The 14,805-nt window shown below is 37.3% G+C and overlaps 1 protein-coding gene across 1 annotated transcript in view; it reads left to right on the top strand.

Moving 5' to 3' along the window:
- The first annotated feature begins 1,183 nt into the window (after positions 1-1,183).
- hs2st1b (heparan sulfate 2-O-sulfotransferase 1b) overlaps positions 1,184-14,805 on the top strand; it is a 123,397-nt gene continuing 109,775 nt past the window's right edge. The window contains exon 1 of the mRNA XM_067459564.1: positions 1,184-1,636. Within this exon, the coding sequence (XP_067315665.1) occupies positions 1,513-1,636 (124 nt within the window). The 5' untranslated portion in view covers positions 1,184-1,512. The remainder of the gene's footprint in view (positions 1,637-14,805) is intronic.

Raw genomic sequence — 14,805 nt, 5'->3', positions numbered from 1 at the left:
TGAATATGTCTCTATACTTACTCTTGTATCAGATGTTCAGTATATCAGTGCAGGCAGTTTTATGTCTTTGTAAAATGTAGAAAAATGTTTTGTCAGCATTGTTTTAACAATATCATTTTCTGTGATGCTTTGCTATATGTTCTGATCGCTAGCTTTTTAAGAGTATTCACATTGGTTTCACAGATTTTAAGGCAACATTAATTCATTATTAAACAAGATTTCTGACAATGGTTGTACATTTTATTTAAAGCTACACTGTGTGATATTTTTCCCCATCTAGCGGTGAAAAGGAATATGACCATCCAGTGAATATTAGTTTCTGTTCCTCTCAATTCCAATTTCGTTTTAACTCCTACAGTGGCCGTTTTAGTCCAAGATTAGCATGGCAATCCCCCTCTTCACATTCGACACGGTGCCAGCGAGTGTTTAACGCGAAAGGCGAAGCTTGAATGTATGGGTATGTCCCTCTTCGGCTAATGTACTTTCAAGATGGAGGGGCAACATGGCGACAAGCATTCGAACCCCTCACCCTTGTGTATTTTCAATGGCATATTATAAACTTACCAGAATACTTTATTACTTGAAAGAAGTAAATATACATTAATGAGCACATAATTTTTTGAAAGAACTAAGTGTTTTTAGCAATAACTAAAAAAAGTTACACAGTGTAGCTTTAAGTTTGGACAAAATGTATAGAAATGTTGCTTTAGCTAATTTTAATTAAGCAATTTATACTGCTTGTTTAAATCCCTTAATTTTAATTAAGCATTTTGAACAAGCAGTATAAATGAAAAAAAAATTCAGGCTACCCCTAAAGGTACACATTTTCCACCTTTTTTCTCTTTGTGTGAAAGCATTAAAAGTTTAAAACAACGCTAAGTGTAAAAAAATGTACACATTTGGCTATGTAATGTAAAAGGCCAAGTGGTTGAACTATTTAAAAAAGAATAAAATAAACTTTCAACAAGATATTTATTACAACACACATGTTGGCCTTAGCTAATGAATAATAACTTTAGGCGTACTGATAATAATACTTATAATACTTTGGGTAATCCAAAAAAGGTCCAGAAACGTATTATTAATATTCATAAGAGCGGCCCCAGCCAGCGTTGTTTCTGTCAATCTCCAACTCAATAGATGGCGCTATAAACTCCACTCGTTCCACTCGCATCACTTCAGTCCGCGGAGGAGTAAAATCCCTGTGTTGAGTGACGCAGGAGAGCAGTGTGGATGGTTGGAGCTGCGCTGATGTGCAGCAACTAGGACCGAGCCGATGAGTCAAGAGTCTAGGGTTTTAACAGAAAACCACACTCTACTAACAGATGACTGTATGAAATCCCCTTGTTTGCACTGATGCATTCGGTTACCACATCCATAACTTTACTGTGTTCTCTGCGCATAATCGAGATCATCTGTCCGGAGTCGATATTACTGCTCCAGTAACGGATTGATCCCCGCTTCTCATTCACATTTTACGGCATGACATGTAGATAATCATCCGATACTTTGATGGGGCTCCTGAGGATCATGATGCCACCCAAGTTCCAGCTGCTGGCTGTTATGGCGTTTGGAGTGGCGATGCTTTTTATTGAGAACCAGATTCAGAAGCTGGAAGAGTCGCGGGCAAAGCTGGGTAAGACTGCGGTTTTGTCTCAAACCTTAGTGAGCTGCCTACCTAGCCAGCATGATATGGGCATGATGATTTGATTATTGATTGAATAGATTGGTACGCGCACATGATGTCCAAAAATGCGGTTCATATGCAGCTCATAGGGTTTAAGACAGCCTGCTGCTGTTATCTCCTTTGCAACAAACACACCACTGCAAGACATCTCGGCAGGATTAGAGAGAGTGTATTAAGAACCGAATTTGCATTGCACTTATTTCAAGTAATAGTTCACCCACAAATGAAAATGATATACTGTGAGGCACAAAAAAAGAGATTTTGAAGAATGTTGTTGCAATGCATTGACAATGAATAGTGAGTAAAGATGTCAAACCTCAAAAGGATGTATCACCAATGAAGTTGCTCAGACGTATCTTTTGCTGCTTGTCTTTTAAAGTCGTTTGATTGATTTTTGTAAGGTGCAGAATATTTTATTTATATATTTTTTATAAAGTAAGCTATAAAAGTACAACTGTTCCCACATGCTTTTTCAATATTTTTGATTCTGAAAGTAGTTTTCTATCAACCAGAAACGAGGTGAATCTCAACTTTTATTTAAATGAGAATTCAAATTGGACAAATAAGACCAAGGTACACAAGGTGGTGTACTAAATGGCTTTATTAAGGGGAAAGAACAACAATCCCTTGAAGCATTGTAAAATGACAATTTAAAAAATGGATTAATAAAAAAAAAAAAAAATGATTTTAAATGTTTTTGTGTTTTTTTTTTTCAAAATATGCTTGGCTAGAAAGAAAGATGGAATAACATTTTTTTTTTTTTTTTATAAAAAAATTGGTTATGTAAAGTACCTGTCAAAAGTTTGGGAACATTAAAACATTGTTTTAGTGTTTTTGAAAGAAGTCTCTCAACCAGGACTACATTATTTAAACAAAAATACAATAAAAACCAAAGTAATATTGTGAAATATTATCAATTTAAAATGACTGTTTTCTAAAAATCCAATATTTTTTTTACTAGCCATGAAACAGATTAATCCTTATTAAAGTTACAACAGTTATTCAGTCAAGTGCAATGAGTGATTGTTCTTTGTCTTTGGTTGTTTAATTAAAGGACAACTAAGGTGAGAAATGAACCTAGGGGGAATTAACAGATGGTTACCGAGTAGATCGTTCTCTGGGATGCGTTTTCATGAAAATCGAATGTAAAGAGTTTTATCTCTAAAAACAGATTAACTTATAGTGCTTGTCTATGGGGCACAGGGTAGTAAAATTAAATCGCTAGTTAATACCACTAACAAGGCTCAAAATAGCCTCACACTAACACAGTAGCATAATGAGGGTCCCTACATGCAAACCGAAGCATAGAGAACTTTGTAAGTGTACAAACAGTTTAATAAGAAGATACTTTATAAAGAAAACAGTCTCGACGAGTCGATCCACGCGCTCTGTTCTAAGTGAGCTGGTCGATAGGAATTAAGTTTGTGAAATGTAATTACATGGACATTTTTATTTTTATTTATTTATTTTCTCTGTTGCGTTCAGTGTTTTCTTCCGGAAACAACGGACCATGAGATTCCAAGTCACAGTTCATCACTTAGCAGAGCGCTCGTGGATCGACTCGTCGAGACCCGTCGTATCTTCTTATTAAACTGTTTGTACTCTTACAAAGTTCTCAATGCTTCGGTTTGCATGTAGGGACCCTCATTATGCTACTGTGTTAGTGTGAGGCTATTTTTAGCCTTGTTAGTGGTATTAACTAGCGATTAAATTTCACTACCCTGTGCCCCATAGACTAGCGTTATAAGCTAATCTGTTTTTAAGGATAAAACTCTTTACATTCGATTTCCATGAAAACGCATCCCCTAGGTTCTTTTCTCACCGGAGTTGTCCTTTAATGCACATGCTAATGCTCGGATCCAGTGTAGCTTTTGCGTTTTATTTCTCAGCTGTTTATGTTCAGTTAATACATTAACTGAGAATGTTTACAAGGATACTTGACAAGACGGACATGCGCTGTCAGAGATGTGGATTTCTGGGGGCACACTTCGGATGTTTGCGCACAGAAAACTTCCCACACAGCGAGCGAGTAACAAATTGAGTTCTCTTTCGCATTTTCTTGAGCCTTAAACTTTCGCAGCGATTCAGCTTTGGCGAGCTGAGACAAAATTGGCAAGCGACGTTTGTTTAAATTCTCACAACATTTGCATTGTAATTTATAAAAGTGTTATTGGCCTACCAGGGATTGATACAGTTTCATATACTTGCCAACACTGATTTTTACTATCATTTGCCGCATGGTGATGTGCATCTGGAAAGTATTCACTGCGGTTCACTTTTTCCACATTTTGTTATGTTACAGCCTTATTCCAAAATGGATTAAATAAAAAAAATTCCCTCACTTCTACAAACAATACTCCACAATGACAACGTATATGAAATTGAGCTCAGGGTGCGTCCTGTTTCCACTGATCATCCTTGATGTTTCTGCAACTTGATTGGAATCCACCTGTGGTAAGTTCAGTTGATTGGACATGATTTGGAAAGTCCTACACCTGTCGTTACAGGAATAGTTCACCCAAAAATGAACATTTTATGTTTCTGCTTACCACCAGGGCATCCAAGATATAGGTGACTTTGTTTCTTTAGTAGAACACAAATGAAGATTTTTTTTTTAAACCCCAACCATTGCAGTCATATAATGCATGGGGTTACCATTATATGACCCAAGACCAGGTCCAGTAGTGAAAAAGGAAGACCAAGAGTCAGGAGTGAAATTAATTACATAATTTACTGAAGAATAGTTTGCAGTTTCATCAGCAGAATCCAGCTTCAGATCTCACAAGGAGTTTGTAGGCTGCGCTCCCTCTCTCCGCGTCCCTCCGCCTATCGTACATATGATTGTCCCAGCAGTTATACTGTTTTCAAGGTCTATCCACGTCATTACTAGCCTAGAAATCTAGACGCACCCTAGCAGCAGCAAATGTAATCTGCCGCAAGTTTCGTCTAGCAACTCTTAATACAGTTCTGAGCTGTAAACACCAAACTCTGGGCGGGCCAATCACGTCGTGTATTGAGGCGGTGGGCGGGGCTTAACATAGTGACTGCAAAGTTGCGCTTGCGTGCTTCTAGTAAACACAGAAGCTGCCGAACGGCGGTCTTTCGAATCAGCTTTGACCGCGACTCTGGAAGACTTGGAGTTAAGCTTTTCTCTGGGAAAAGAACACAGAACGGCACTGAAGTCATTCTTAAGAAGGGAAGATGTGTTCTGAGTTTTTCCGACCAGATACGGCGAAAGTTTAATCTGTCAACAAGCTCCGCTTCATGTTGCTCTGGTTGGTTGTAGGACTATCCTATCACGTGCAGAGGGAGTTTGAAAGACAACCGTTTATCCCGCCCCTCAGATTGAGCCCTGTCAATCGTGAGTTTCCAGACCAAACATCTTGATGCGGGTGCGGCTTGTCAGGCTACGTCATTATAGCAAGGTGGAGGCTTCTGATTGGCTCAGAGAAAATGCACAGTCAGTCATATTGTACATATACAAAGGTACACAGTCTCTCCAATGTTGGAACTGATTAAGCTCCAGTTCTGACTAGGAACTTTCCCAAAACATACTGATAAAATGTGCTTTCTCTCAGTGTGAGATATAGACAATAGGCAAAATTCATCTTCATTCTTTAGTTTTCAGGAAAAATAATTAAATTCTATATTTCCTCTCTGGTAGCTGGGCTTAATCAGCAAACACTGTTTCTGCACTCCTGGCATGTTAGGGGTGTGTGACGCTTCCAAAATCCAAACACACGATACCTTGTTGCTATCAAATGTTTAGTGACGCATCACACGTCTCTAGGCCAGACTCTCAGTCACTCCTCAGAGAGCAAACACAAACTTTAGAAAACAAGAAACAATCAGTGTTTCTCTCAGGCAAAAACTGTAAAGAATCATTATAATAATATACGGAGATAAATATTGATTAAGGTTTTGATTATGAATTGAATTAGGACATTTACAGGTATATTGAAGTGGCAGTGGATTTCAGGATATACCTTTCAAAAGTAATAAAATAACAAGCACAGGCAAATCCAAAATAAACCGATGTCTTGACACGAAACGATCGGTTTGTGCAAGAAACCGATCAGTATTTATATATGTTTTTTTTAACCTGTAAAACACCACTATGTCCAACAGCCTTGAGTGCGCGATCACTTCTGGCAATTGTGTAAACTACGCCAGATTGTGTATATTGATCACATACACTGAAAGTGATTGCTCGTTTGAGGCTATTAGTGGTATATTAGAGATGATAAATTATATAAAAATGATATCTTGCACAAACCGATCGTTTCGCGTATTAAAGGCCCACTTAAGTGCCTTGAAACATTGCATTATTCAATGTGTTGACGTAATTTCCCCTGAAACGGCTTCAGCTGTTAGCAGCTCCTCCCCTTTTTTGAAACAGCCAATAGCGTTTCGTTAATTTAGAGTTTGACAAGAGCGCAAGTCTAAATTTAGACCAGAGCCATTGGGGGGTGTGCGCTGCTGCGGTGCGTGAAACTAACGTGAAAACAGACTTTAATCGTCTTAAATAAAAGCATATTAACACTGAATCGTTTCCTATCACATATATAGTGTGCTATGTGCCTTTCACCATGTAGAAATTAGTAAATGTGTGAACAGCTGACCGATTTCAGCCGCAGCTTTAGCAGTGTAGGGGGCGGGCTTTAGAATCTAGAGAGCATTTTGATTGGACAGAAGATTTGATGAGAAGGTGAAGTCTGCATTGATGTCACAAATCTGAGATTCGTTTTAACAGAAGTGAGAGACTGTACATTTTGAATGCTTATATAACCTAAATGCAAATTTTGTCATCGTTTTGGAACATACCAGCTTATTCATAACTTTAAGGCTAACACAGTCATACTAAAAGATAAACAACTTAAATTTTGATTTCAGTGGGCCTTTAAGACATCAATGTGTCGTCATAAGCCACAGGGTTAATTTGGATTTGTATGTGTATCTCTTTTTTTCTCTTTTGTTAACATTCACATGCATTATATGACTACAACAGTTGTAGTTAAAAATCTTCATTTGTGTTCTACTGAAGATGCCCTGGGGGTAAGCAGATGAACATAAAATTTAAATTATTGGGTGAACTCCCTTTAACAGTGCATGTCAGAGCACAAACCCAGCCATGAAGTCCAAGGAATTCTCTGTAGACCTGTGAGACAGGATTGTATCGAGGCAAATATTTGGGAAAGGGTACAGAAAAATGTCTGCAGTATTGAAGGTCCCAATGAGCACAGTGGCCTCCATCATCCATAAATGGAAGAAGTTTGGAACCACCAGGAGTTTTCCTAGAGGTGGTCGCCCAAGCAAACTGAGTGATGGGGGAGAAGGGTCTTAGTCAGGAAAGTGACCAAGAACCCATTGGTCAATCAGACAGAGCTCCAGCATTTTTCTGTGGAGAGAGGAGAACCTTCCAAAATAGCAACCATCTCTGCAGCGCTCCACCAGTCAGGCCAAGTATGGTACAGTGGCCAAGACGGTACATGACCGCCCGTTTGGAGTTTGCCAAAAGGCACCTGAAAGACTCCCAGATCATGAGAAACAAAATTCTCTGGTCTAATGAAACAAATATGGAACTCTTTGACCTAAATGGCAAGCGTCATGTCTGGAGGAAACCAGGCACCGCTCATCACCTGGCCAATATCATCCCTACAGTGAAGCATGGTGGTGGCAGCATCATGCTGTGGGGATGTTTTTTAGCAACTGCAACTGGAAGACAAGTCAGGATCGAGGGAAAGATGAATGCAGCAATGTACATCCTTCATAAAAACTTGCTCCAGAACGCTCTGGGGCGAATGTTCATCTTCCAACAGGACATTGACCCTAAGCACACAGCCAAGGTAACAAAGCAGTGGCTACTGGGCAACACTGTGAATGTCCTTGAGTGGCCCAGCCAGAGCCCAGACTTGGAACACGATTGAACATCTCTGGTGAGCTCTGAGCTTATATATATATATATATATATATATATATATATATATATATATATATATATATATATATATATATATATATATATATATATATATATATATATATATATATAAAATTAAACTTTTCACATGTCAGTATGGGTTATTGTTTGTAGACTTGAGAAAAAAAGAATTTAATCAATTTTTGAATAAGGCTGTAATAACAAAATGTGAGAAGTGAAGCACTGAATACTTTCTGGATGGACTGTACATATACATATAATATTAAGTTATGAAAGTGCATATATTAACTAGGTGAATGGTTCGTTCACAAATCGGATGTTGCTACTTCTCTTAAATGTTGAAGAGGAGCAAGGACGGATAACAAGATTGTCAGTGAATAACAATTTAAATTCTCTTCTTCACATAATCATTGGCATATGAATATTTATTTTTGGGTGAACCATCTCTTTAAACATAAAACATAGCAATACTATTTTCAGAAAAGGGGTATTTTGTAATGCATTTCATCAAACTGTTACTCTGATCCAATTTTCTGCCTTTGTTTATTAATGGCGTACATATTTAGACTCATCACATTGCTCAGTGTGACGCATTAGTGTGATCCTTCAACTGAAGTGTAATCTTTGGTCTTGATTGATACTCCAGCAGCCTTTGCTTTGCCCTTTCTTGTCTTGTGTTTATGAATGTTTTTAGCTTTCAAAATATTGCCTCGTTGATCCTGATTACAGACTGAATTTTTTGAACAACTCAACATGGAGTCAACATGCTTTGCATCATGATCATGTAGTCAGAGTTCAGTCAGCCATATGCAATGTTTGCAAAGCAAATGTGTCTTAAGCTGGCATTTGAAATGTCCCACATTTTTCATCCTTGCGGTTACACTTTTAGAAATCATGCGTTGCAATAGCGTAAATGCAGAGATGGGGACTCGAGTTTGAGACTCGGACTCGAGTGTGACTTAAGTCGCACACACAGTGACTTCAGACTCGACTCGGACTCGAGCTGCGGGACTCGTGAACAATGTTTATTTTTAGTAGGGCAATCAAAATTAACATGCTAAAAACGCGTTAACGCAAATTAATTTTAACGGCACTAATTTCATTAGCGCAGTGCACATTTTCTGTTTGATCTGTGGCCCGTAGTTGGAGAAATTGAGAACATCCATAGATGTAGGCTAGTAATGCAGCAGTAGCAAACATTAATAGGGGAAGAAAAGGGTTAAAGGACACCTCTGGTGAATTTTTAAGTTTATCTTGATCGTTATATCTTTGTGAGTACAGTCTATAGAAAAAAAAAAAAAAAGAACCTGATTGGTCCTTGCAACACGGAGTTAATACAGTTAATGCCCAGAGCCCCCACTCAGCTAAAATGGCGCTTTGGGGGCATAAACGTAAAGGGTGTCTTCGTGCCTCTTAACAGACACAAAATGCAATTAAAATGTCCGTCCAACATGAACAGGTCCCTTACATGACAACAAGATGCGTTTAGTCACTTAGCCATTGTTTAAATTCACCTGTTTTAGCCAGCTAGCTGTAGTCTCGTCTGGGCATTAACTGTAATAACTCCGTGTTGCAAGCATCAATCCGGTTCGGGTTTTTTTCTTCTATAGACTGTACTCACAAAGATATAACGATCGGAGCCCAGAGACTTGAGACTTGACTTGGACTCGAGCCCAGAGACTTGAGACTTGACTTGGACTCTATATAGCTCAGAGACTTGTGAGCATCTCTGCCTAAATGTTTATAGTAGTGTATTGTGTGTTGATCATACCTTGATTTCTTGAATGTATTGTCTGAGCATTTTAATATCCAGAGCTGTCTGTTTAGGTCTTAAATGGTGTGATAATGCATCTGTGAGCCACATATCTGCTGCTTATGTTCATATTGAAGGCATGAAGGTGGCTTGTTTAATCACACACATCCTCCAGTGACCCATGACAAAGAAGCACAGGTGCATCCACACATTACTGTAGCAGAACTGCTGAAACGAGTCAATTTGAAGTCTGGCACTGAAAAGATTGCTAGAGAATGGGTAAAAGTTATAGGTTTGTTGAAATCCTTGAACGTTTAATAGAGTTAGAAATTTAAATTTCTGAAGTGTAAAAAAAAAAAAAAAAATCACCAAATGGTTTGTGTTGAATGCTTTTTCAGAAGTAGACAGAATATATTTAAATTCAACATTCATCTTTATTTGTATATATACACACACACACACACACACACACACACACACACACACACACACACACAGATTTTGGACCACAATTATTCAGACACTTTGACCTGACCATGTTTTTGCTTAATAGTAGTTGTTTTTTTCTTTAAACTTTATACACCACTGACTGAAAATAAATAAATAAAACAATTCCAACATTACTTGGTCACTGGTTGACCAAAATGTTGTATTATCTAATTATGTACCAAATTTAACAGCTGACAGCTGGTTGGTTGATTGTAATCAATTAAATAACTTTCTATCAAAGCTATCTGACATTTATCAAGATTAATTTGTTCTGACACAGTTTAACTCTTGTCATATTTTATTACCATTTTCTAAACTATAGCGAATAAACTGTGATTGTGTTGAGAGTGTTCAAGCTGTCTGAAAACATTTGGGTTTGACTGTATAAATACTCCTAGAGGTCTGCGAACATCTGCATGCTTGCTTTTATTATGGAATGATCTAATAATTTGTGCTCAAAATACATAAAATACAAATACATTATGCCTAATGGAATCCCATCAAAACAAATAGCATGACTGGAAGCATTTACATTTAGTGGCACCTTTAAAAAAATAAATGAATAAACATGTCACTCTCCGTTACCAGTCTAAATGATGCTGTCATATTTAGCATTGAGCCCAGTTTTTGCATTATGGATGAGGAAATATTAATCATAAGTCCATGAAGTGGGGAGTTAATTTAATTGAAAGCAATGCTGTCATTCTAACCTTGTGATGGACGTTTGTTGAGGCTTTGGATGCCAGGACTGACAGAGTGAAATCTGATTTGCCCTGTGCAGGCTTTGAATTTATAGACTCTGCACTATGCTTATTAGGTTGTCTCACATGACATGGTTCATTAGAAGATGGAAAACCCTTAGCTTTGCCTCCCACTCCACTAAGTTACAAGCATCACTGTCAAGCTATAAATCTGCTGTTCAGCCACTGCCAACAGGCCCCTTATTGGGGTTTTTCTTACGCCATAGATTATACAACATCAGTTTATTCTCATTTCACTACCAGCTATGCAGTTCACAAAGAGAAATAAGCAGAAGCCTCCATGCAGTGTGACAGGAATAGCTCCGCTTTAAAGAGCCCACATTGCACATCGTAAAATTCTCCTAATGTTGTCCTATTGGCAAAGAGATGAAAGCGCAGAAAGACTGATTTTTTAAAATCAATTTGATGCCAATGATATGCAGCATAATCGCTCTATGCTGTGCAAATAGTTCACTGGATTGTTAGAAATGCATTTGGAGGCATGAAATGGCTGGCATGTTGTATTTATGTATTAAAAAGACAATCTTACAACATTTTTTTTCTTCTTCCAAATATACAGAACAATTCATCTGAATGTTTTTTTTGAAATTTCTATAAACAATTTTTTCAGTTTCCATAAAAATATTAAGCAGCATTACTGTAGATTTAAAAAAAAAAAATCATATTACAATGATTTATGTGTCGTTTTGAAATTTTGAAAGAGGTTATCATTTATTATCATTTTTTTTGCATTTTATGCATGCTTTGTGGCAGTGGTGGCACAGAATATGCTCACTTGACCATATAAGAATATTTTTATTCATTCCTTTTATAAAGACACTTTAACTATAGTTGTACTGCTCTCTGAAAAATCCTTTTCACTTGTCACAACAAGCATTTTTTATCGTTAATCATTTGAAAAGTCTCTTTCTGCAGTGATTGTAGTTAACTGTTAACAGACATAAAGATTGGATGTCCTTGTTAACAGCCAGTGAAATCTCTCAGGACTAGGGACAAGCTGGTTGTCCATGTGCTCAGGGGTGGTGAGTGGCTGATAGCAGATCTTTCAATTGGAGACCTTGCTCTGGTGATTTTTAAATGTAAGTGATCGTTAATCTGTTTGTCAGCAAGTCAGCACCTCTTAGCTGTTTTACTAGTAGTCATGTCATTCTCTGAGAATTTAATGTGGGCCATGTGCTATCTGGCTAGATGCAGAACAGGTATAACTGATGATGACAGTGCTCTATAGCTCTGGAAAAAAAAGAGACCACTTAACACTGATTTCTCAATGTCAAGTGTTCTGTTAATTGTTTCCAGAGCTATACATACACACACAAACACACTTTAATGACATCCCATTCTTAATCCATAAGGTTTAATATGGAGTTGGCCCACCCTTTGCAACTATAACAGCTTCTGGGAAGGTTTTCCACAAGGTTTAGGAGTGTGTTTATGGGAATTATTCACATTTTTGAGAGCATTTGTGACGTCAGGCACTGATGTTGGACGAGAATGCCCGGCTTACAGTCTACGCTCTAATTCATCCCAAAGCTGTTCTATCTTGTTGAGGTCAGGACTGTGCAGGCCAGCAAAGTTCCTTCACGTTCCTCCATACTCACTTATCCATTGGTTTTTGCACCTTGGTTTTTGCACTAGTGCGCAGTCATGTTGGAACAGGAAGGGGCCGTCCCTAAACTGTTCCCACAAAATTAGGAGCATAAAATTGTCCAAAATATATTGGTATGCTGGTGCATTAAGAGTTCCTTGCACAGGGACTAAAGCCGGGTGCACACTGCGGGATTTTGCCCATGATTTGTCCGTCTGAGACAAATTTAGCAAAACCTAAAAGATTCCTCTGCTCCTAGGCTAAAATCTGATGTCTTTGATCGTTAGTTTGACATCTTCATCGGCAGCCGATTAATGACCGCTGCAATCAAATTTTCCCTCAGTCGAAATTCTGGCAGTTTCAGAAGATTTGGCACAACAATCTTTTTTTTATTTATTATTCCCCCAATTTTTTTAAGACAAACTATGACCAAAACGAGAGGGCTAGAGATTTCTTTTATAATATATATACATATATATATATATATATATATATATATATATATATATATATATATATATATATATATATATATATATATATATATATATATATATATATATAATATATATATATATATTTATGAATAACACGTTCGGTGACAGTGAGCTGCATTTCACGCGGGACTGAAATGGTGGCTACAAAGAAATCTAGCTCTCGTGTGTGTATTGCCATAACATTATTATGAAGTTGTGCTGTGGGATCTGGCACCAAGATGTTAGCAGCATATCTTTTAAGTCCTGTAAGTTGCCAGGTGGGTCCTCTTTGGATCGGACTTGTTTGTTCAGCACATCCCACAGATGCTCGATTGGATTGAGATCAGGAATTTAAAAGGCCAAGTCAACACCCCAAACTTGTTCTCAAACTATTCCTGAACGATTTTTGCTTGGGTGCATTATCCTGCTGTAAGAGACCATGAATTTGACTGTGTTTAAGGCTTCTGAAATGTTTGTTAGATATTAAAAATGTGTTTAAATTATATAAATATATATCTGCTGAATGCTGACAGTAAATGAGAAGGTATTATTGTGTTTATTTTATTTGTTTAACACTTCAACTTCTATCTGATAACATGGTCTCTATTTAAAAGTTCTAATAACTAATGAAGATGGAGAACATGATCACTGTGTGCTCACTGCTCAGTGCTGTCAAAATAAGTATTTTGCTTCCAACAGATTGGCCAAACAGAAAAATGTACAAGTGGATACTGAATACAACAACAACAAAAACACATCTTGGATATATCAGTCGACCATTACACAGAACCAATATTCCACACTTCAATAAATTTCACAATTCCTCAGATTTAATTCCGTTGCAGGGAAATACAAACACCAAACTTTATGTAGACCTGCAATATTCATAATCAAAATGTTAAATACAAATACACTTTATGGATTTAATCTCTATCTTTATTTATGTTACTATTTTGAAACTGTTGTATGAATTATGAGGAACTATGTTATATTTTTATTATTGTTGAAATTCTTCTGTATTCTGGTTTACTGATATCCATAATGGCAGGGCAGATAAAAGGTGCATTGCATGTTGTGCCCTCTACACTATAAAAAATGCTGGGTTAAAAACAACCCAAGTTGGGTTGAAAATGGACAAACCCGGATATTGGGTTGTTTGAACCCAGTGAATGGACCCATTTAAACAACCCAATTTCTGGGTTTGTCCATTTTCATCCCAACTTGGGTTGTTTTTAACTCAGCAGTTTTTAGAGTGTATTGTTTGGGGTTTTAGTTGCATGTTCATTTTGCTCTTGGTGTGGGTAGAGCACTTGTTGTTTTCTCCAGGTCCACACACGTTTTTTGTAAAAGGGCCTTTAGGTACTTGAAAGTTCCCTTTTTCATTTCATGATTTCCAATTACCCACAATGGCAGGATCTCTACAGGATCTTGATGTAGTGTTTATCTGTGCTCCTAAAGCAGGAAATGCAGCTTTTCACATATTGCTTATAGACATCTCCCAGGAAATAATACATAACATACAAGGGTCAATTCCATTTCCTAGAGATTATCCTGCAACCCCCTGGCACTCCATTGGCATGGGAACTGCAAAATTGGTTGAGAAGTTACCTGCACTTTGTTCACCTTCTCACAAGCAATTGCATTTCTACAAATGCCTATGAACCTGATATCACTTATAATGAAATTGAGATACTGGCAGTGATAGTCAGTGATAATCTGTTTGTCCCATTAGTTTCTCAATTTATTCCCTTGTATTGATACAGTTTGTCTTTACAGTCACCGTAGTTGTAAACGACCCACTTCACCCAAACAAAAAAGCATATTGACTTGGCCAAAATAGAAATATATTTTTTGCAATGAAACCCTATTATAATTATCATCTCAATACTAATGTTGCCATTTACTTAGCAATTACGCAGTATAATGTATTCAAATTTATTCTAAATTCTAAAATAATGTCAGTCTACACTATAACTACAACTGATAACTGATAAAGTTGAGAGCCAATCAGAATCTCCCAAATTTGGACGAGCTTGAGCATATAAAGCAATAGAACACGGCAGCATGTAGTTATAATAAACAGAATGTTATCGTCCATTGATGTGTAAGCCAA

Source organism: Pseudorasbora parva, chromosome 12 (assembly GCF_024679245.1).
Source record: "Pseudorasbora parva isolate DD20220531a chromosome 12, ASM2467924v1, whole genome shotgun sequence".
Lineage (NCBI taxonomy): Eukaryota > Metazoa > Chordata > Actinopteri > Cypriniformes > Gobionidae > Pseudorasbora > Pseudorasbora parva.
Note: the sequence above shows the minus strand (reverse complement) of the source record. Positions and strands in the feature narration are given on the sequence as shown.